Source organism: Clupea harengus, chromosome 9 (genome assembly GCF_900700415.2).
Source record: "Clupea harengus chromosome 9, Ch_v2.0.2, whole genome shotgun sequence".
Lineage (NCBI taxonomy): Eukaryota > Metazoa > Chordata > Actinopteri > Clupeiformes > Clupeidae > Clupea > Clupea harengus.
Window position 1 is genome coordinate 23,335,219 of NC_045160.1, and position 23,780 is coordinate 23,358,998.

Below are 23,780 nucleotides of genomic sequence, written 5' to 3' on the forward strand. Positions count from 1 at the left end.
ACCGGAAGTGAGTATGTAATGCTGACAAGAGATCACACCCGTTGTGTAATAAGTTGTCTAGAAGAAAAGCCTGTGGTAACAGCAAGTAACGAACTAGTCAGTTTGCGAGCAACTGGATAGCTAACAAGCTAGCTAGACCTAGAGTTTAGCGGTGATGTGCTCTGAGTGCAAAAACAAGATGCAGACTATCAAATAAATTTAAATGTAAATAATTATAAAGTCTTCTTATCAGTGCTATTCAGTACACCACATTCCGCAGCAAATTAGAAATGCATACATTAAACTGAATTAAGTACTTACTTTTTAACACCGATCCCAGCGGAAATACGGATCCCTTACCTACAGATACACTGAGAGGTAACATCGAAAATATGAGAAGAATTTCTTGATGATTCCCTGAAGAAGAAATTAAAATGACCGTGAATCTGTACAACAAACATTTTTTTTTATTTAAAAGAGATACATACACATACTTGATGAAATGGTGAGCAAAGTAACAATACAACACAGAGATCTATTGTTTCTACGTGAAACTTATGAATTTACCCAGGCTTCTGGGGCGAGAGTGGCACAGGAGGTAGAGAAGTCGGTTAGTAATCAGAAGGTTGCTAGTTCGATTCCCTGTCGAAGCGTCCTTGAGCAAGACACTGAACCCCTAATTGCTCCTGATGTGCAGTGAGCCATCAGTGTAAATGTAAAATGTGTATACATTGTAAGTCGCACATATGTAAGTCGCTTTGGATAAAAGCGTCTGCTAAATGTAAATGTAACCATCACATTGAATGAACAAAGGACTGACTGTCCTGTTTATTTAACTCCACCATACATGTAACAAAGCAGGAAGATCCAGATGAAAGATTCTGATGTTTGTACTTGAGATATGGTTGATGGGATGTACCGTGTATTTTTGGAGTTGGAAAGTATTGAGTGGATCAGAAGTGTATATATCAAATAAGAGATGTCAGAGTATCATAAACTATGGGATGCCACTGTGGTACTGCAGCATTACAGTGCAGTTCAAATCCTATATCCTCTATTTTGGTATATATAGCCACGTAGGTGATGGAGACAAACCACATCAGTTCTTCCAGCAGACGCTCATTCAAGCTAAAACAAGATCACACACTTTCCATACTGACCGTGACGTTTTACCTTCAGGTGGTTGATAAGAGTTCACCTTTGTACAAACTCAATCCGTTTAAAAAATTGCACATACCAATGAGTTGGGTTGGATATATTACTATTTTATGTCTTGAAAGTGACTTGTTTACCCTGAAGCTAAACTGAACCAATCACCCCAATTCAAGTCATTCATTTATATTCAAATACAACATCCTGTTTTGAAACATAGTCTAACTACACCTGCAGTGTGTCCATGTCCATAGTGCAGGTCCACTGCCCTGTCATCTATGCCCTGGGTTTGGCGTAGAAGTCGTAGCTGCGAGGCATCATGCCAAAGCTGCAGGAGGTGGGGGTGGTGTCGATCTCCTCTGCAGGCTTCGTGCCCACAAAGGTGAAGTGCTGGAGAAGAGAGGAGAAGAACAGGAAGAGCTCCATCCGGGCCAGACCCTCTCCCAGACAGGCTCGCTTCCCTGCCAGGCAAGAAACCAGCAGAGGGTTGATGGGTGGACATGATAAATTCAATGGTTATGGTTAGGAGTAAAAGTGTCATTGTAGTACTCTTCCCACTCTGTGACTACAAGTGATAATAAAAATGAAATCATAAGCTTACATGTGATAATACGTGTAATACATGATAATAAGCTTACCTGTACAAGGTGTGGCTATTAAATAATGACACTAATGCTGTAATTCAAATGTAATTAGGAAAACTCTTTCGCATAACTGGTATATACTCAAAATAATAGTCACATTATTTAATAGTCAAACCTTGTTTGTGACTTACATGAATATGTGACATGAGTTGTGAATGTGAATGTCATTGATTTATTTTCCTCAGATGCTGAACCATATCAGGTAGTTCAAAGTGTATCTCCTGACATACCTAATCCAAAAACCAGGAAGGCATCGTTCTTCTTAAATCGGCCCTTCTCATCTAAGAAGTTTTCGGGATCAAAATTCTCTGGGTTCTTCCACAGGTTAGGGTCAATGAGAACCGAAGAGAGCAGAGGGAGAACCATAGTATCCTGAAGGAAAAGAACGACGAGAACATTGGAAATGGAATTCATTCGATACACATGTCAATTTACAGAACACAATCCTGTCAGTCTCTGAAATCTGAAAGTGTTTTTAAGAGTGGGAGACTGAGTGAGCATTATCGCTACAGATAAAGATCCTGGCCTGCATAATAATGATTGTCAGGGTTAGCTGCAAGACTTGCTTGGAGTTGCTACAAAACAACAGGGTTTCACCTTCACCTACAGACAACATTTTAGAATGTGATTTTATTATTTCCTTCTCTTTCACAACAGAATCTCAAGCTTTTCTACATACACGTCAGGTATCGTAACTAACGCACTTATCATTGTAAAGTTTTGCACTTGTAAAGTTAGACATTTTGTAGTACTGATTGACTCACCTTTGGGATGAAGTATTTCTTGAATTCGGTGTCGACGTTCACCTTGTGAGGCACAGAGGTTGGGGCCAGGTCCAGGCTGCGCTGTACCTCATGAATCACAGCGTCCGTGTAGGGCATCTTAGACCTGTCATCCATGTAGGGGCTTCTGTTCCGGCCAATCACATCATCGATCTCCTTATGGACACGCACTTAGACAAAAGATTGCAAACATGTTTTTTAAGATTTATTTGGGGCTTTTTATGCCTTTATTTGGAGAGGACAGTGAAGAGTTGTGGACAGGAAGCGAGGCGGAGAATAATAATAATAATAATACTTCAATTTTGTATAGCGCTTTTCTATATACTCAAAGTCGCTTTGACATTTTAGGACAAGCAAGACAAGACAACACTACAATATAACAAAAAAGGTCGGACAAACAGACAAACAGAACATTATATAAAAAAAAGAAAAGTAGCAACTAAGTCTATTAGTGGAGGGGAGGGAGCAGGGGATGGTCAGGTGAAGGCGAGGTTGAACAGGATGGTCAGGTGAAGGCGAGGTTGAACAGGAGAGTTTTGAGGGAGTGTTTAAATAGTTCAATGTTGGGAGCCAGGCGGATGGGGAGAGGGAGGTCGTTCCAGAGGGAGGGTGCAGCGGCAGAAAAGGCCCTGTCACCCCAGGTCCGGCGCTTAGAAGACGTACGGAAAGGATCGGGAGAACGACAGCAGGCCAGATTTGAACCTGTGTCCCAGCGGGCATTGAAGCCCTTAAATAGGGGGCTTATCAGCTTGCGCCACAGTGCCCCCCATGTTCATAATTTTTATTCTAGAAATTCACAGTTCAGCTGCACCTCATCAATCTCCTTTTAGACACTTGCTGGGAAAGCCAGTGAAAAACATGCTGATTCTATTGATGATTACTTCAGCAATTAATAGGTCAGTCCCATGACTAGATATATAACATTGTAGTTTCTTTATGTTTTATAAGTATTTTATGCTATTTTTTCTACAACTATGTAACATAAAGCAATATACAAAAATATATACAGTGGGGAAAATAAGTATTTGAACCCCTGCCGATTTCGCAAGTTTGGCCACTTGCAAAGAAATGTGTGATCTATAATTGTAATGGTAGTTGTATTTTACCAGTGAGAAATAGAATATCAACAAACAAATCCAGAAAACTGCATTTTATAACATTTATTACTTTATTTGTATTTGATGCAGAAAATAAGTATTTGAACCCCCAAGCAAACAGCAAGAATTCTGGCTCCCAATGACCAGTTATGTGCCCAAGAAGCACACAGATTAGTCCTCATTAGGCCTAACAAGGTACACCTGATCTCAACTGGTGACGTGTATAAAAGAAACCTGTCCAAAGAATCATACTTCACACCTTCAACCTAACCACCATGGGCAAGACCAAAGAGTTGACCAAAGACGTCAGAGATAAGATTGTAGACCTGCACAAGGCTGTAATGGGTTACAAAACCATCGGGAAGCATCTTGGTGAAAAGCAGACAACTATTGGTGCGATTATTCGTTAATGGAAGCAACACCAAACAACTGTCAATCGCTCTAGGTCTGGGGCTCCATGCAAGATATCCCCTTGTACGGTATCGGTGATCATCCGAAAGGTGCAGAATAACCCCAGAACTACACAGGGGGAGCTTGTGAATGATCTCAAGGCAGCTGGGACCACAGTCACCAAGAAAACCATTGGCAACACACTACGTCGTAATGGTTTGAAGTACTGCAGCACTCGCAAGGTCCCCCTGCTCAAGGAAGCTCATGTACAGGGCCGTCTGAAGTTTGCCAATGAACACTTAAATGATTCTAAGGAGGATTGGGAGACAGGATGTGGTCAGATGAGACCAAAATCAAGCTCTTTGGCATCAACTCGACTTGCCACGTTTGGAGGGGCAAGAATGCTGAATATGACACCATCCCCACCGTCAAGCATGGAGGTGGAAACATTATGCTTTGGGGCTGTTTCTCTGCCAAGGGTACAGGACGACTCCACTGCATCGAGGGGACTATGGATGGGGCCGTGTAACGTGGAATATTGGGCTTGAACCTCATTCCCTCATTCCCTCCCATTGAAAACGCAACCTTAAGGATTTGGAGAGGATCTGCAAAGAGGAGTGGACCAAAATCCCTCCTGAGATGTGTGTAAACCTGGTGACCAACTACAAGAAAAGTCTGACGTCTGTGCTTGCCAACAAGGGTTATTACACCAAGTACTAAGTTATGTTTTGCTAGGAGTTCAAATACTTATTTTCTGCATCAAATGCAAATTAAGTCATAAATGTTATAAAATGCAGTTTTCTGGATTTTTTTGTTGATATTCTGTTTCTCACTGTTAAAATACACCTACTATTACAATTATAGATCACACATTTCTTTGCAAGTGGTCAAACTTGCGAAATCGGCAGGGGTTCAAATACTTATAGCAGATTTTTAATCCTTTAATCTTGTCCTGCTTGGTTAATTGAATGCTGTGATGATTCATCCTTACTACCGGTTCCAAAACTAAAATAACTTTTAATAAGGAAGTCAAACCTGTAAAATATCAGTAACAAAGCTCAAAGACTGGGTATAGTTTTCAGGGTTTGCAAACACCACTAAACAAAGAATTCTTTGTCCTCTATTTCAGTACAAATTCGATTATGTTTTGTCCCAGATGATGTCTTTGCTTTTTAATTATTGTTAGCACTATCATTATCTGATCTTCCTCTTTATCTTAAACATTTCAGGTAGGTCTAAGGGTAACTACTGACGACCTAATCCAACAGCCAGGAAGGCATCATTCGGCAAAAAAAAAAAAATCCTTTATTTTTTTTATAACTTTATTAATATTATTAACGGTCAAAATGTTCCTTTATCCAAGGTCAGCACTTTACCTGAATCATTTTAATCATAAAGGCCTCTATGTAGTCTTGGGGAGTGGAGTTGGCATCCAGGTGCTTTAGTCGAATCTCTGCCTGATTCTTCACATAATCCTGAGTCTTCTGCAGCAACGCAAACAGTTTCTTGTGCTTTCCAGGAATGAGCTCGACAAATTTAGGCAAGATGTTGTAGAGCTGGAAGAGATTGTATAACAACATTGGGCTGTAACTATCTCCCACTCTGAAGTAACTTCAAAAGTGGACTCTAGGTGAAACACTGCATTTAAATAAAAGAATATACTCTTGACAACCTAATCACTTAATATCACAAACTCGAAAGGCTCTTCAGTATAACTGTCTGTATGCTTTTCTGTATGTCTGTCTGGTGTTTTTCTGTCTATATCAATGTCCTTTGGTATTTCCTGCAGCACTGAGGAAGGGGACCACACTTAATATGTTTGAGTTATTTTTCTGTGGTCAAGAGGAAGGGAAAAGTACTACTTATCTACGCTACTCAAAAGACATTCATTCCATACTATGCCAATAGGACTGTTGAGCACGTCGAAGTAGGCGTTGATTGTATCGTAGAGCAGCAAGAACTCTGGGTCTTTGTACTCAAACCGGTGCCCAAACACTATGGAGCAGATGACGTTTGACACCGCATTGCACATCAGCTCTTCGTAGTTGAAAACTGCTCCTGTAAATAAATATTTATTTCACAGCAACTCTGTTTTACTTAGGTATACATCATTACATATCTTAGATTTATAAGATTTATCATGTTTATCATGTTTATCAAGTTTATCATGAATACTAAGAATTTTCATTGACTTTTAATTTATTTTAGTTGTGCCAGAATTACTTCATCATAAGTAATTCTGTGCTGCAAACGTTTGTCGCAGTTTATAAAATGCATCTGGTGATTTGTCTTCCAATCTAAATGAGTCAGGCTGAAGCCCGGCGCATTCCCTAATCCCTTGTCAATTTCTCTTTAGTTTAAAATTACTGCATTCAACAATCTATTGTGTATGGAAGCCAGTGCACTTTTACAGTACTTCAGCGTAGGAGGAATATTATGAAAACACCATAGCACCACGCTGTTAATTCTGGCAGAAAGTTGTTGATCTTTGAGCTAAACAGCCAATCAAATACATCCCTCCATTCCACGTTGATTGGCTGGAATAGTGTATGCATTTTGTTTCCCATTTACAGAGCCAGGACTACGTATGAACACCAGATTTGTATTCAGCTAGAGGAACTTGAGAAAAACTTTGCTGAATTTAACTAAAAGTGTAATGGATTGTTATCCTGGACTGCACCTTTAAACAAATTACAGGCTGGGCAAATCATGATCCTGATAATAACTTTATATTGACACACTGATACTAGACACATGGATGAAAAGTGCAGTGCTTCAACCTCACCATCAAACTCATGAAACGCCTTCACCAGGCTCCTGGCCTCCTCCTGGACCCTCTCCTCCACACTCCTCCGCCCCATCCCAAAGTTCTTCAGCGTCATGATGGAGAACCGACGGAGGTCCTTCCAGCGCTGACCACTGCTGGCTAACACACCTGTGGAGAACAAGAACCAGAACAGAATGGACTGACAACACTGACATCTGGTCACAAGTCTGTAGTTCTGATAATAAATATGATGTATTGGCCTATTGACCATATCACTTATCAATACAGATCATGGTGTGCTGCCTCAAGGCATGCTATCCAGGCCTGTCTGTTCAGGAAAAATGCATTGATTTAGCTGTGTTTTGTATGTGATATAATAAATGCATTGATTTAACTGTGTTTTGTATATGATACACTAAATCGAATTCATGTTGACCAGTCCGTCCCAAAATTAACGACAAAAACAAAAAATGTTTTATGATTTCCTTGGATGTGTGGGTGCCTAGTGTGACTAGTCACGCTAATATCGGATAATAGGTCTAACTGTCTTGAATGCATTCATATTCAGATCATATCCATAGCTCATAACTACATGCATTCATATTCAGATCACATCCATAGCTCATAACTACATAGAAACATGGCAGGAGGAAACCAACTCTGTTGGGGTTATCAGGAGCAGACAGCCCATATCACTGGAATCTATGGCAATCATGCATGCAGCTGACCCAGCCAAGCCATTGCCCTCTAGTGCTGAGGGAAATATGTTTTAATGTCAGTTAATAACTTAGCAAATCATTCAGTTTTGACCTAAAACCAGACAAAGAAAGTAGGTGCTATCTCCTTTAATTGCCCTTTGGAATGTCCACACTGTCAGGGTTCTACAGCTCTGAAGAGTTCCATATGATAGCACCTCTAATATATGCAAGTCCAATTATGGAAGGTACATTTATAATAATAGAAAATAACAGAATGGTGTTCAACCGGGAACAAGGTTTTATTCTCTACAATGATGTGCATCAAGGGAGACAGGAAGGTTTCACATCAATATTTACCCGCATCTCTAATTTGATAAGGAAACAGTTCTCGCTACTGTCTAAGTTTAAGTTGAAGTATCCTACCAGGATGACAGGAAGGGGTGTCAATCATTTGTCCCAACCCTACATAAATATGTATGAGACAACTACTCTGAAAACTGCCACAAGGTCTATTAACTGAGAAGGCAGAAAATAACAGAATAACAGTCTCACTCTGACCTGATCTGGAACTTTAAGAACACAAAGTTCGACATGAAGGACACAAGCGTTTCTATTTGAACATAATTCTAATTTTGAGACAGACACAGTTAAGAACCGTACAGAGAAATAATGATTCTGATTCAGAACTATTTCAACTGTGATGTTCTCTAATGAGGATGAGCAATTTAAGGATAAGCAACTCAATGAGTTTTTTTTTCCTACATGAAACACATTCTCTGTAATGTTTTCCCACACTGAACATTATAACTTACTTTTCAATCGAAAATACACCCAGTTTTGATGGTAGCATGAGTTAAAACATTAGCCTAGCCTACATCTGCCCATTATTTCTTGGGACCAAAACAATAAAATATGTGAAGCTTTGTTCCCATGCATGATTCTCCACCCTCTTAGTATTCTTATTCAGTGTGTGTGTGTTTTCTCAGATCCAATCAGAACCTTTCATATCAAACCACCTTGTCAATTTTGGCCTAGTACACCACTTTGAATACAGAATGTGATCACAACAGGTGCAGAAGCCCATTGGGGGAACTTCAGTCATTCTCTTGCGACATGAAAAGACTTTCCCGCAGACTCACCAAATCCATTGGTTGACCTCATCAAGAAGGGGTACTGAGCCCTCCCATTGAACTCCTCTCCCTGAGTGGCAAGGGCGTCTTTGATGGTCTTATATCCGGACAGTATGATCACTGGTTTGTTGGCCAGCCAGATGGTACACACTGACCCATACTTGTTGCAGAGCTGGTGAGGCAAGGAGAGGGTTTCACTCATGAAAATTTGAGGTATTTTGTAAATTGCAGCAAACTTGAATAAATGAATCATGTGTGCAGACAGTCTGTTGGTTGGTACTGACTGAATCTGAAATTTACACTCAAAGGTGAAGTCTGCCTTTCTCATCAAAGCTGAATTGCCAACAGTCAATCAGAAAATAATTTCAACAATACAGTCTTGACTGGAAACTGTGCAGAGTATAATCTAACTGAACAGCCATGAAAAGTAAAACAATCTAAAGTAAATTAATTCTGAAAGGTTTTTTTTAGGTTTCTAGCTCTTATCGAAGCAGATTTCTGGAGAATAGCGTGATGTTGAGTTATTAAAGCAAGCAGGGTCTCTGAGGTTGTGGATACAGAAGAGGCACAATTAGAGTATTTTTTTCAGATGACTGTTGAAAGAAAGAAGTAGAGAAAGAAAGAAACCGTTCTATGGAGTTTGAAAAAATGTGAACACGTACCTCCAGATAATACTTGTATGGCTCCGCTAGGCCTATTTGGAATAAATTGCCAACAAGTGGAGCAGGACGGGGACCCGGCGGTAATCTTTCAAAGCTGCTCTTTTTACCTCGATTCATCCACAGCAATATAAAAACAATAATGCACAAAACCAGTGAGAGAAAGTTTGTCTGAAGGACAGAAAGAATATCCATCTTCTTGACGATGCTGTGTGTGGGTTGAAGAGAGCAGAGCAGAGGAGACTGGGAAAGGTTGAAACACTTTCAACCGCTATATATGTTTCAGCTGCTATAACTCACTGGATTTTTTTAGGTAGAGCTCTATCTATACTTTTATACAAAGTACCCATATTTGTTCATGCAAATGGAAACAATTCAAACCTCTGCAAGAATATCACAGACCTCGTGAGCTGGTGTCAAATACATGGTGTTGCTTTGTTACCACCCCACTGCCGGGGTAGGTTGGAACAATTAGACAAAAGAAGCAAAAACAGAGGCAATATGTGTCAAAATGATGTTTATTGAAATAAAAGAACAATCCAGAACAATCTCTCTCCTCTGTGACTGACCATAACTCAAATCCACTTTCTCATTGTCATTGCCTCAGGAATATATAGAATAGAATAGAATAGAATATATTTATTTGTCATTGCACAAGTACAACGAAATTGAGGTAGCAGCTCTCAGACACAAAAACAATAAAAATATAGATTGAACATATATATATACATATTTACACTATAAAAACACAAGACATATAACACAACAGAGAGACAAATACAGGTCAGTTTTGTGCATTGTTAAGTGCTATGATGGCTCTGGGATAGAAGCTGTTTCTCAGCCTGTCTGTTTTTGCTATGATGGTCCTAAAGCGTCTCCCTGAGGGCAACAGTTCAAATAGGTGGTAACCAGGGTGTGTTGAGTCTCTGAGGATACTGTGGGCTTTTCTGAGGCAGCGTGTTTTATAAATGTCCTCAAGAGGTGGAAGAGAGCAGCCAATTACTTTTTGCGCTGTGTTAATGACCCTCTGGAGTACCTTTCTTTCTGCTGCCGTGCAGCTGGCAAACCACAGCGAGATGCCATAGCTTAGCACTGACTCCACAGAGCAGCGGTAAAAGGACACTAACAGTTTCTTTTTTAATTTGTTCTTCCTGAGTAACCTCAGGAAATACAGCCTCTGTTGTGCCTTTTTCAGCAGTGCAATGGTGTTTCTGGTCCAGGAAAGGTCCTGCTCGATGTGAGTGCCCAGGAAGCTGAAGTCTGATACCCTCTCCACTCTCTCCCCATTGATGGCAATAGGCTGCATGTCCGATTTTTTCCTCCTATAGTCGACTATCAGCTCTTTTGTCTTGGAGGTGTTGAGGACAAGATTGTTCAAGGTGCACCATGTCGACAGCCTTTGCACCTCCTCCCTGTATGCAGTCTCATCTCCTCCTGAGATGAGCCCCACCACGGTTATATATATGTGTGTGTGTGTGTGTGTGTGTATTAGTCTACTACAACAAACTTGGTATGCATGCTTGTTGAACATTGTACCACAATGTACCTGTTTACAGAATATGTAGGTCAAATAAAACACATTGTTTTTGTGTGTGTGTGAGTGTGAGTGTGAGTGTGAGTGTGTGTGTGTGTGTGGGCTTGGTGTGCCCAGACACAGCAAAGGGCACATTTTACCCACACTTCCCATGCCAAGGGCTGCCAAATGGCTCCATACAGATGACACAAAGGTTTTCATCGTCCAAGATCCCAGAATCCTCAGCGTTAGCTGTCAACATTTTCTTGGCGGGCTTATAGCACTTTTTAAAGATGTGTTACAACTCACCCCACCCATGTCTGCCATTGTTTAGATGGCTGTATTGGCACAGTGCTTTTAAATTAGCAGGGGGGAAATGCATCCCAAGTCATATGATGTTATGTGCAATACTAAAGGTACTAAACAAAATCTATTGGTCAAAATAATTACTTTCTTACCTCTCCTTCTCATACACTGAAATAAGGTAACACCGAAAATATGAGAACAATTTCTTGATGTTTCTCTAGAGAAGAAATTAAAAAGAAAATAAAAGATTGTGAAATCTGGCAACAAACTACTTTTTTTATTTCAAAGAGATGCATACACACACTGAAACTGTCACAGAATTAAAAGTGGGGTCTTACATTCCAGGGGGTAATTGCAATGTACTGTATAAAGCACAACAGAAAGGAAAGGTCGCTGTTTGCTAATTGTAACATGAAGTTAATTGCATTGCAAGTAAAACAATTTACCTTGACTGGAGGTCGTGTGAGTTCCTGTTGAAGTTGACACTTCAACAAAGATGAGTTTTCTCAGGGGAGAAAATGAAAGAAAAAAGTCCAGCATTTCCTCCGGCACAAGGGTATGAGTAGCGTGAGACACAACAACCTCCGCCACTACACGCCTCTTTACCGGAGTTCATTTAATCTCCCTGGGTAACACCGCACCCATGACTAACAAAATTGACCACGTCAAATTAGTCCTCTGAGCAACACAACGGGTTCATAAAATGTATGAATGACAATAACCAAATGAACAGCCTGCATTGCTGGCTGTGTGGGCGTACATGTCTATGTGTTTGTGAGGATGCTAGCGTGAGCTAACCAAACACTGTATAGGAGCTAGCTAGTTAGCTTGAGTAAGCTACTGTAATTTAAGATAACCATGGCAAAACCCCATCGATTATGTTTGTTTGTGATGTGTAATATCAGTCCTTTATCAGTCATTCACGTCATTTGCGCTTACGTTATTTACCGCTTGCGATTACACCGACAAAAGAGTAATTCAGTTGCTATAAATGTTGAACAGCAGCGTTAAACATGATACAACATTAACAGTCAGGCAATCGACATCGTTACTCAAGGACAAAATAAAGGTCCTGGTATTAGCCAATCAAATGTATCATTATTTAGAATTACTTCCTGGAAGCGATTCGTCTGGCTTTCCATCCGACAGATGCAGAAGATACTGTAGGTAAGGGATCCGTATTTCCGCTGGGATCGGTATTAAAACCGGAAGTGAGTATGTAATTCCGACAAGAGATCACACCCGTTGTGTAATAAGTTGTCTAGAAGAAAAGCCTGTGGTAACAGCAAGTAACGAACTAGTCAGTTTGCGAGCAACTGGATAGCTAACAAGCTAGCTAGACCTAGAGTTTAGCGGTGATGTGCTCTGAGTGCAAAAACAAGATGCAGACTATCAAATAAATTTAAATGTAAATAATTATAAAGTCTTCTTATCAGTGCTATTCAGTACACCACATTCCGCAGCAAATTAGAAATGCATACATTAAACTGAATTAAGTACTTACTTTTTAATACCGATCCCAGCGGAAATACGGATCCCTTACCTACAGATACACTGAGAGGTAACATCGAAAATATGAGAAGAATTTCTTGATGATTCCCTAAAGAAGAAATTAAAATGACCGTGAATCTGTACAACAAACATTTTTTTTTATTTGAAAGAGATACATACACATACTTGATGAAATGGTGAGCAAAGTAACAATACAACACAGAGATCTATTGTTTCTACGTGAAACTTATGAATTTACCCAGGCTAAATGTAACCATCACAATGAATGAACAAAGGACTGACTGTCCTGTTTATTTAACTCCACCATACATGTAACAAAGCAGGAAGATCCAGATGAAAGATTCTGATGTTTGTACTTGAGATATGGTTGATGGGATGTACTGTGTATTTTTGGAGTTGGAAAGTATTGAGTGGATCAGAAGTGTATATATCAAATAAGAGATGTCAGAGTATCATAAACTATGGGATGCCACTGTGTTACGGCAGCATTACAGTGCAGTTTAAAATCCATACTCTATTTTGGTATACGTATATAGCCACGTAGGTGATGGAGACAAACCACATCAGTTCTTCCAGCAGACGCTCATTCAAGCTAAAACAAAATCACACACTTTCCATACTGACCATGACGTTTTACCTTCAGGTGGTTGATAAGAGTTCACCTTTGTACAAACTCAATCCGTTTTAAAAATTGCACATACCAATGAGTTGGGTTGGATATATTACTATTTTATGTCTTGAAAGTGACTTGTTTACCCTGAAGCTAAACTGAACCAATCACCCCAATTCAAGTCATTAATTTATATTCAAATACAACATCCTGTTTTGAAACATAGTCTAACTACACCTGCAGTGTGTCCATGTCCATAGTGCAGGTCCACTGCCCTGTCATCTATGCCCTGGGTTTGGCGTAGAAGTCGTAGCTGCGAGGCATCATGCCAAAGCTGCAGGAGGTGGGGGTGGTGTCGATCTCCTCTGGAGGCTTGGTGCCCACAAAGGTGAAGTGCTGGAGAAGAGAGGAGAAGAACAGGAAGAGCTCCATCCGGGCCAGACCCTCTCCCAGACAGGCTCGCTTCCCTGCCAGGCAAGAAACCAGCAGAGGGTTGATGGATGGACATGATAAATTCAATGGTTATGGTTAGGATTAAAGGTGTCTCTGTAGTACTCTGCCCACTCTGTGTAACTACAAGTGATAATAATATAACAATAAGCTTACAGGTGTGATAATACGTGCAATTCATGATAATAAGCTTATGTGTATACAAGGTATGGGTATTAAATAATGAGACTAATGCTGTAATTCAAATGTAATGAAAAAAACTAATTTGCATAAATTGTATATAGTCAACATAATAGTCACGTTATTTAATAACCTCGTATGTGAATACATGAATATGTGACATGAGTTGTGAATTGTAATGTCATTGATTGATTTTCCTCAGATGCGGATTCAAAGTGTATCTACTGACATACCTAATCCAAAAACCAGGAAGGCATCGTTCTTCTTAAATCGTCCCTCCTCATCTAAGAAGTTTTCAGGGTAAAAATTCTCTGGGTTCTTCCACAGTTTAGGGTCAATGAGAACCGAAGAGAGCAGAGGGAGAACCATAGTATCCTGAAGGAGGAAAAGAGTGAGAACATTGGAAATGGAATTCATACAATGCACATGTCATTTTTACAGAGCACAATCCTGTCTGTTCTGCCTTCTCTAAGAAATTCCTACCTAATTTTAGTAGCTTTAGTAGCTATAGACGAGTAAATACTGCCACCTAATGGACAGTCCACACGAGGGAAGACGCGCAGGTTTGGTTTTCATTTTATTCAGTTGATGTGCTGTCATGGCAAAAAGTGACCGGGCGCCAAAAAGAGCCCGGGTGATGTAATATTGGCTTTCGAACGACTCTTGAGTGACAGTTGCTATATATACCAACGCTAGCATTACGTCACCCGGGCTCTTTTTGGATTTAGCCCAGAGCATCTCCTATTATACTTCGCTAACTGACACCAGCTTGCCTGTATTTTTCCTGAAATAAACCAAGCACACAACCATGTACTTGATGTTTGACTGTGTTAGGAAAGTTGTTGACTCACTAGTTTGTTATAGTGTCAAAGTAAGCACTTTGGTCAGCGTGAGATGTTTAAATGTGCTATATAAATTGACTTGACATTTCAACAGGTTTCACCGCTAGCATCTCGTTAGCGATTAGTAATTCCTCCGTTGGCTGCTTTAAGTAGGTCCTTAATGTGTTGTGATTAATAGACATATCCGACGGCACCCACAATTAATTAATTTTCACAAAACAGGGAAAACACAAAACCGCCTTTAACTATAGAGCACAACGGGAGGAATTGCTAATCGCTAACGAGATGCTAGCGGCTAAACATGTTGCGAAAATTTGCTTACTTATACAGGATACAGCATTCTAAAACGGAATACTTAATAGTTTAGGCACAATATTAAGGTGTAGCTAAAATGGAATACTTCATAGTTTAGGCACAATATTAAGTGACTAAAACGTAGCTGATGGGTTTCCAACGACTCTTGAGACTGAGGCTGACCAAAAAGTGCCCGGGTTAGGTATAGTCCGGGTGACGTAACGCTAGCGTTGATATAGCAACTGTCACTCAAGAGTCGTTCAAAAGCCAATATTACATCACCCGGGCTCTTTTCTGCGCCCAGTCACTTTTTGCCATGACAGTACCACGAGAGAACATGCTGGTTTTGCTTTAAGCTGAATTTCTCCTCGAAGAGCCTTCTTCCGCGCGCGAGCTTTGGACATTATTTGTCTTTTAAGTACATATTTTGTGTTGGTGTATAAATGCTGTTTAGACAATTTCAAAAGTACGTTGAATTTATGTTTATAAATGTCACGAGAATTCACAGCTAGAAAATAGCAGCTAAACTATGCTAGCTCTCGGTGTCATGCTACCCTTGTGCCACATTGTTTTACGTGGTATTTATGTATCTCTTTGTTTTGTCTGTTCCAGTTTTACAATAATCAATCCTGTATGAATAATTACAGAGGGTGAAAAGAATAAACGCAAGAAAAAGCAACACTAGTAATTTATCTTTATTTATAAGGAAAGTGTAAGCTAGCTGTCTAATCCTGCCCAGAGGAAACGCAGGTCGAGGACAGCATACTGTCAGTCTCCTAAAGATCTGAATGTGTTTTTAAGAGTAGGAGACTGAGTGAGCATTATCGCTACAGATAAAGATCCTGGCCTGCATAATAATGATTCTCAGGGTTAGCTGCAATACTTGCTTGGATTTGCTAAAAAAAACAACAGGGCTTCATCTACACTAGAAAACATTTTTGAATGTGATTTTTTTTATTTAATTCTCTTTCACAAACGCATATCAAGCCTTTCAACGTACACATTCTAACATCAGGTATCCTAACTAACGCACTTATCATTTTAAAGTTTTGCACATGTAAAGTTATGCTTTTTCTAGTATTGATTGACTCACCTTTGGGATGAAGTATTTCTTGAATTCGGTGTCAACGTTCACCTTGTGAGGCACAGAGGTTGGGGCCAGGTCCAGGCTACGCTGCACCTCATGAATTACAGCGTCCGTGTAGGGCATCTTAGACCTGTCATCCATGGAGGGGCTTCTTTCCTGGCCAATAACTTCATCAATCTCCTTATGGACACGCGCTTAGAAGATTGCAAACATATTCATATTTTTTTATTCTACAAATTCAAAGTTCAGCTGCACCTCATCAATCTCCTTTTAGACGCGTGCTGGGAAAGCCAGTGAAAAACATGCTGTTTCTATTGATGATAACTTTAGCAATAAATAGGTCAGTATACTGTATGTATTACTGAAGTAACATTGTGGTTTTTATATGTTAAGTATTTCACGCTTATTATATCTTCAGCTATATTGCATTAAGTCATATATACAAATATTTACATACTTTTCAGAAAAAAAACATAGCAGATCTGTCATGGTGTAAGAATAAATAACATAAACCACCCCCTTTTTCCCATAGACAGGAAACAATAAAAATCCACCATGTCAGTTTATTTGGTTCAGACCTTGAATATCTGGGTGCTTAATCATCATCAGTAGCGCGTGTCTCATGGTGGAGGAGGTGGTCTCAGTCCCAGCTGCGAACAGGTTCCACACACTGCTCACCAGGTTGTCATAGTGAAACTCACTATTTGGGAGGTCCTTCTCCTGAAATAAATTGCCACATGTGGTCTCACATCAGTGGAGTTTACTCTTCAGTCCTTGCTGGAATAAGACTGTTTGCCAAGTTAGCAAGTGAGGCCCTCTAGTGGAGAAGTTCTCCAACTACAGGTTAATGTACACACATGAGGTTCATTTGGAGCAACACCTCTGCTCTCTGTTTTTTTCTTTCTTTCTTTTTTTTAAAGAGCGACCTTAAGTAATCCTTCAGTCCTTTAAACTTGCCCTGTTCTGGCTAATTGACTACTGTGATGATTCATCATGTCTTACTGGTTACAGTTTCAGGAAGTCAAACCTGTAAAATATCAGCAACAAAGCTCAAACCTTTTTGGACCTAATCCAACAGCCAGGAAAACATCATTCTTAAAAGAAATGCCCCTCCTCGTCTATGAACTTTTTGGGGTCACAATTTTTCTTCACCCAAGGTCAGCACGTTACCTGAATCATTTTAATCATAAAAGCCTCTGTGTAGTCTTGGGGAGTGGAGTTGGCATCCAGGTGCTTCAATCGAATCTCTGCCTGATTCTTAACATAATCCTGAGCCTTCTGCAGCAACGCAAACAGTTTCTTGTGCTTTCCAGGAATGCACTCGACAAATTTAGGAAAGGTGTTGTAGAGCTGGAAGAGATCATATAACAACATTGGGGTCACAATTTTCCTTTATCCAAGGTCAGCACTTTACCTGAATCATTTTAATCATAAAAGCCTTTTTGTAGTCCAAACTTAAAGGGCCTTTCAGTATAACTATCTGTATGCTTTTCTGTATGACTGTTGGTGTTTTTCTGTCTATATCAATGTCCTTTGGTATTTCCTGCAGCACTGAGGAAGGGGACCACACTTAATATGTTTGAGTTATTTTTCTGTGGTCAAGAGGAAGGGAAAAGTACTACTTATCTACGCTACTCAAAAGACATTCATTCCATACTATGCCAATAGGACTGTTGAGCACGTCGAAGTAGGCGTTGACTGTATCGTAGAGCAGCAAGAACTCTGGGTCTTTGTACTCAAACCTGTGCCCAAACACTATGGAACAGATGACGTTCGACACCGCATTACACAGCAGTTCTTTGGGGTTGAAAACTGCGCCTGTAAAGAAGATTAATTGTTTCATATGTGTAATGTGTTAAAATAAATACTGTTTGCATTCAAATTCACAGATTCAAGTTGATCATGATTACTGAGAATCCTCATCACATCATTTCATTTATTTGAGCTGTGACAGAATTACTTCATCATGAGCTATGAGATATGCTGCATAGAAACAAACTTGTGCTACAAGTCTTTCGCAGTTTTCCTTATAACATGCACCTGGTGATTTTGTCATAGAATCTGGCTGAGTCTGAACTAGTCCTTCTTGGCCCAGAGCCAGGTTTTTCTCTCTGCAACCTGTCATGTGGTGCTGTGTGTGTGTGTGTGTGTGTGTGCCGTGTGTGTGTGTGTGTGTGTGTGTGTGTACCATGCTCTCCGCTCTCCATGCCGCAGTTTGCAAGAGTTCTGTTCTGCTTGCTCTCTGCTGCCTAACACACCTGAGACTAAATGCTTTATAATAACAAATAATAATTCATTTTATTTGTAACGCACTCTTCATTCAGAAGAATCTCAACAGGCTTGCTGGCCATCTGTTGGTGCGGAGGTATTGTGCCAGAAACAATCAAGTCCTGTTCGTGGTGTTTGGTGTCTCTGTTACGCCTCTTGTTTGGACTTTGTTCTCTGTTATTTGGGGTTAAGATTTTGCCGTGCGTGTTGGATTACACACTCTGGATTCCAGTGACCGGGTCAGCCTGAAGCCTGGCACAATCCCTAATCCCTTGTCAATGTTTCTCTAGTCTAAAATGACTGCCTTCAACAATCTATTGTGTATGGAAGCCGGTGAACTTTTGCAGTACTTCAGCCTGGAGGAATATTATGAGAACACCATAGCATCACGCTGTCTGGGCAACAGTAAAAATTAACTTGTAGGTGGAGTGGTTTCAAAGTTCATGTCTTAGTTCTCAGCTTCTTAATCTCTTTAACAGACCATAAACACCCTGGTAAGTGCTGCCCACGGTTGTTTTGGCTGAGGCAAGTACGGTCACGTTCTCATCTAGAGAGCCTCCCCATCTCTCCTCTTGATCGTGTTTCCTTATACTATACTGACATCTGATCTCCAAGGCCACTTCAGGCAACAGCAAGCCCCGATCCCAAAACCACATAATAGTTAATACCCAGTGTGGCAAGAGGGAATGACATGGGCATTATCTGTCCTTCACATGACTCAATATCAAAATACACCTATATGGATTTTATTCGGTTTTTTTCTAAATTGTTTTGGTACATTTCTCAGATCAGACTTAAAATTTTAAAAAACTACTTCAACCTCCAGATCATCTAGCCACATTGTATGTACAGTATGTGGTGATTTGATACCTTATTGATCGAAGATTGTTGTCATTGACATGAATAGCATTCAACTTCCTACAAAATAACATTTACTTTGTTGGAGGATTGCAATAATCTGGTATTAAGGAGTTCTGTTCCAAAACTAGCAAGCTAACTACCTAAAAGGCATGCAAAAACGTGCAAACACCACTAACTGCCCAGTTGACACTGGTAGAAGCTTGCCAACACACTAACTGGTGTCTTTTGGCAGTATAGCTGACAATGTCATGCTGTAAAAGCTTTTTTTCCATTTTTGCAGGGTGTTCCAGCCCCGAACACAGAACTACATTGGAAAGCTGGAAAAACACAGGTGTTTATCTGTCCTTCACATGGCCATATGCTATCAAAATGAATTTGAGGATGGTACCAAAACTAGTCGCCTATAAAACCATACCTCAAAAAGTGTCAAATTGTTGCATAGTGTTACCTTAAGTGCACTGACAGTGTTGGGTTCATAGTGTTACTTTAAGTGCACTGACAGTGTTGAGCTCATAGTATTACTTTAAGTGCACTGACAGTGTTGGGTTCTGATAGAGAAATGTAATGAGGACATTGTTATTGTATTTTAATCTGCTTGCTTATCCTGTGTGCTGAGGCCTACTCTCTTGCTGAGGCAAACCACCTGTTTTTGTACTGATAGTCATGCATACTGCTCTTCTCTCAAGGACATATTCTGAGATCACTGCTGTAACTTCTGAAGCGATTGGACTGGAGAATACCGCCCTTTGTCTGTCATGAAACCTGTTTTTTTATACTCACATAAGGCTGGCTGCACCCAACTCATCTTTGGAGTTTGTTCATGATATTTGGTTGTGACACATTTCCCTCTTTTGCAAAAGATAAAGCGCTGAAATTCTGATTGCTGGTCTCTGTCTCATTAATATTAAAGTATTGATATTAATTTATCTAACAGGTTCATAGTGTTACTTTAAGTGCACTGACAGTGTTGTGTTCATAGTGTTACTTTAAGTGCACTGACAGTGTTGGGTTCATAGTGTTACTTTAAGTGCACTGACAGTGTTGAGTTCATAGTGTTACTTTAAGTGCACCGACAGTGTTGGGTTAATTCATTTCTCTGCATGTTTGGTCTCGTCAAATTTTCTTTCACTGTGTTATCAGTAGTCTCCATCTCCCCTATTGGCCTACAGCCCTGCAGTAGCATTCCCCATGCTCTCCTTGATGTTGTCAGCATGAACACTCTCATGCTTTCATGTCTTATGTGTTTTCATATGGGCCAGGTTCAACAGTAACAGGTGATATAGTCCTCATTCTATGTAGATTGACTTTACTACGGTGCTTGCAGCTCTGTGTGCAACACACTTGACTACTACTATCGACCTGTATGACCATCTGGGAGCAGTGTTTCAAGGTGCAGTCCTTAATTCTGGCAGAAGGTTGTTGATCTTTGAGCTCAACAGCCAATCAAATACACCCCTCCATTCCATGCTACGAAAGCAACGTTGATAGACTGGAAGAGGAAGAGGATGGTCCAAGCCATTTTGTTTCCCATTTACAGAGCCAGGACTACATATAAACACCTGATTTTTATTCAGTTAGAGTTATTTGAGAAGAATTTAGCTGAATTTGATGAAAAGTGTAATGGATTGTTATCCTGGACTGCACCTTTAATTAAAGGACAGGCGGGGAAATCATGATCTTGATTATGGCTTCTATACTGACACACTGATACTAGACACATGGATGAAAAGTGAAGTGCTCCAACCTCACCATCAAACTCATGAAACGCCTTCACCAGGCTCCTGGCCTCCTCCTGGACCCTCTCCTCCACACTCCTCCGCCCCATCCCAAAGTTCTTCAGCGTCATGATGGAGAACCGACGGAGGTACTTCCAGCGCTGACCGCTGCTGGCCAACACACCTGATGAGAACAAGAAGCTTTTTCCCATGCATGATTCTCCTTCTACTTTGTCTTCTTATTCAGTTTGTCTTACTCCTAGTACTTCACTTTGAATGCAGAATGTGATCACAACAGGTGCAGAAGCCCATTGGGGGAACTTCAGTCACTCTCTTGCCACATGAAAATAAGACCTTCCAGCAGACTCACCAAATCCATTGGTTGACCTCACCAGGAGTGGGTACTGAGCCCTCCCATTGAACTCCTCTCCCTGAGTGACAAGGGCATCTTTGATGGCCTGATATCCGGACAGTATGATCACTGGTTTGTTGGCCAGCCAGATGGTACACACTGACCCATACTTGTTGCAGAGCTGGTGAGGCAAGGAGAGGGTTTAACACATGCAAGGTGGAGGTATTTTGTAAACTGCAGCACGCTTGAGGAAATGATTAATGTTTTCCGACAGTCTGTTTGTTGGTACTGACTGAGTGAACTCTACACTCGGTGTAAAGTCTGCCTTTCTCTGAATCCACAACAAAGCTGAATTGCCAATAGCCAATCTGAGAAATCATTTCAATATTACGTTCTTGACAGGAAATGGCAAAGTGTACTCTAGCTGAACAGCTATGAAAAGTAGAACGATCTCAAATAAATTAATTCTGAAACTTTTTTTTTGGTTTCTGGCTGTTGTCAAAGCAGATTCCTGGAGAATAGCGTGATGTTGATCATTGATATCTTTGCTTAATCGGCCTGCTGCTGCCTAGCAAACATCCCTCTGTGAGTTATTAAAGCGCACAAGGTCTCTGGGGTTGCGAAAGCAGAGGAGACACAATAAGAGGAAGGTGCACGACTGCTGCGCACAAGAGGCCAATAATGCTTCAACAGAGAAACACATTGCTGTTTTTAGAAAACAGGAAGGCTAGTGTATGCTACTGTTACAGGTATGATTTTGAATAACACAATCTTCATGTTACAACACCAAACACCAAATATAAAACTAGTCAGACAGTTCAATTTAAATACGTGAACCACACGCATTAACACAGGGAGAGCGGGTTGGTTGGCACGCAGTTGATTTCCAGGCTCAGAAAACATTACAATGATCGCCTTCTTGACCTGAACACATCCATTCTATATGAACATCTGAAGGTCACCAACTACTGAGGTGAAAATAACTTTCCAATTTCGCAGTGCCAAAACATAAAGAAACGGTCCCCTACTAAATCAATTATAGAACTATGTTAGACAGAGATATAGAAAATGTCTACGTTTCAGTTGATAGAGATAGGAATCAACAATATTTGAATATAAAACTTGAAAGTCTGTGGTGAATGATGCTAATTGAAGTCCAGAGGTGTGTCCTAATGTGGATGGGGTTGATTGGCACCCTGGTGTTGGGGATGCTTGGCAACGTGTTTTAAATGAGAGAATTAACGATCATAACTACTATTAGCCTAAGTGATCAAATGTTATTTTCCTTAAATTGTCTTCGTGTACAGGCCAATACAAAACATGCCGTTTGGTTAAAAATTTGGTTAAGAAATTCTGCTGAATGTTTATGTGCTCTGGTTCTGATTTGAATTCAAGTTCTTTATATCTGCCACTGCATTCTTTGTAACTATAGCATTGTAATGCTAGTGTGTCAACCCACCCCAGTACAGGTACCACCCAGCCCTAGCGCACAAATTACTTTTATTGTGCATACAAATTATTCTAGGAATCACTTATGAACATTAAATGTATCTGTTTCTTTTTTTTTTTTTTTTTTTTATAGCTGAGATCTTAATGTTTCCGTTGGTAGGCCTACTTATTAGACTATTTTACAGTATAGGGCTCCCCCCTATTATTCACAGATGAATGTTGAACAAAAGAAAGAAAGAAACCCGTTCTATGGAGTTTGAAAGAATGTGAACACGTACCTGCAGATAATACTTATATGGCTCCGCTAGGTCTATTTGGAATAAATTGCCAACAATGGGAGACGGAGGGGGACCCGGCGGTAATCTTTCAAAGCTGCTCTTTTTACCTCGATTCATCCACAGCAACACAAAAACAATAACGCCCAAAACCAGTGAGAGAAAGTTCGTCTGAAGTACGGAAAGAATATCCATCTCGACGATATGTATGGATCGACACGGGCAGAGTAGGCTATGTTGCACTTTCGGATACTCCACCCACCACCAGAAGTGGGTGGGCATTAGTAGCCTATAGGTTATATTATGATGGTAATGCATTTCACCTTGTCTGACCTGATTTCAGTTTGTCTTTCCTTCGATATTTTTCCACCTCGAGTATTACAGATTGTTTTAACTCACGGTATGCAGTTAATTCGAATTAACTAAAATAACATGTAGGATACATCCACGTGCCTTTTATACCGCCTTACATTTGTTCTAGACAGCAACACTTGGACGCAATGCATACTTTCGACAACGCGCAGTTGCATACATTAAATAGTAACAAAATAAATACGACAATAAATAAAACACCAGCAAAGCTTAAGGTATAAATACGGCCACGCAGTCACGGTATATCAAATGCCAAGTATAGTAATATTTAGTGACACTGTTTCTCATTTTAAAATCCTTATTCAATATCTGCACTGTACTCTTTTTTTTAAAATTTTTTTTTACTTATGTTCGTATTTGAACATGTGGGCATTTCTGCTCCCCTGAAGATGGCCA

At 40.2% G+C, this 23,780-nt stretch overlaps 2 protein-coding genes across 4 annotated transcripts; both read right to left on the minus strand.

The window, feature by feature from the left end:
• Positions 1-1,228: 1,228 nt before the first annotated feature.
• Positions 1,229-23,282, minus strand: LOC105909708 (cytochrome P450 2M1-like). Of its 2 annotated transcripts, none has more exons than XM_042708738.1 (9): positions 23,016-23,282; positions 21,307-21,469; positions 20,971-21,120; positions 17,750-17,910; positions 17,263-17,442; positions 16,671-16,812; positions 16,099-16,286; positions 2,006-2,147; positions 1,229-1,592 (listed from the first exon to the last, which is right to left on the minus strand). In XM_042708738.1, exons 1-9 carry the CDS (start codon positions 23,205-23,207, stop codon positions 1,408-1,410), a joined length of 1,503 nt encoding a protein of 500 aa, XP_042564672.1. In that variant the 5' UTR covers positions 23,208-23,282; the 3' UTR covers positions 1,229-1,407. The 2 variants fall into 2 exon arrangements, with proteins under 2 accessions (XP_042564672.1, XP_012693803.2); XM_012838349.3 differs by lacking the exons at positions 1,229-1,592; positions 2,006-2,147 and adding exons at positions 12,748-13,706; positions 14,103-14,244 and having other exon boundaries at positions 23,016-23,281.
• On the minus strand, positions 5,642-9,584 carry LOC116221761 (cytochrome P450 2M1-like). Of its 2 annotated transcripts, none has more exons than XM_031572907.2 (4): positions 9,302-9,584; positions 8,649-8,811; positions 6,830-6,979; positions 5,642-6,102 (listed from the first exon to the last, which is right to left on the minus strand). In XM_031572907.2, exons 1-4 carry the CDS (start codon positions 9,491-9,493, stop codon positions 5,903-5,905), a joined length of 705 nt encoding a protein of 234 aa, XP_031428767.2. In that variant the 5' UTR covers positions 9,494-9,584; the 3' UTR covers positions 5,642-5,902. The 2 variants fall into 2 exon arrangements, with proteins under 2 accessions (XP_031428767.2, XP_042564675.1); XM_042708741.1 differs by having other exon boundaries at positions 5,644-6,039; positions 9,302-9,582.
• Positions 23,283-23,780: the final 498 nt, after the last annotated feature.

What these genes read in the sequence shown, in the direction of transcription:
- LOC116221761 (XM_031572907.2), bottom strand. Translation starts at nt 9,493, where the DNA reads ATGGATATTCTTTCTGTCCTTCAGACAAACTTTCTCTCACTGGTTTTG. An exon ending in GAGGTCAACCAATGGATTTG is followed by an intron (nt 6,980 to 8,648) that starts GTGAGTCTGCGG and finishes TGTTCTCCACAG; the next exon opens with GTGTGTTAGCCAGCAGTGGT. An exon ending in GGCGTTTCATGAGTTTGATG is followed by an intron (nt 6,103 to 6,829) that starts GTGAGGTTGAAG and finishes ATTTATTTACAG; the next exon opens with GAGCAGTTTTCAACTACGAA.
- LOC105909708 (XM_042708738.1), bottom strand. Translation starts at nt 23,207, where the DNA reads ATGGATATTCTTTCCGTACTTCAGACGAACTTTCTCTCACTGGTTTTG. An exon ending in GGCGTTTCATGAGTTTGATG is followed by an intron (nt 17,911 to 20,970) that starts GTGAGGTTGGAG and finishes TCTTCTTTACAG; the next exon opens with GCGCAGTTTTCAACCCCAAA. An exon ending in TAAGCACCCAGATATTCAAG is followed by an intron (nt 16,287 to 16,670) that starts GTCTGAACCAAA and finishes CAATCTTCTAAG; the next exon opens with CGCGTGTCCATAAGGAGATT.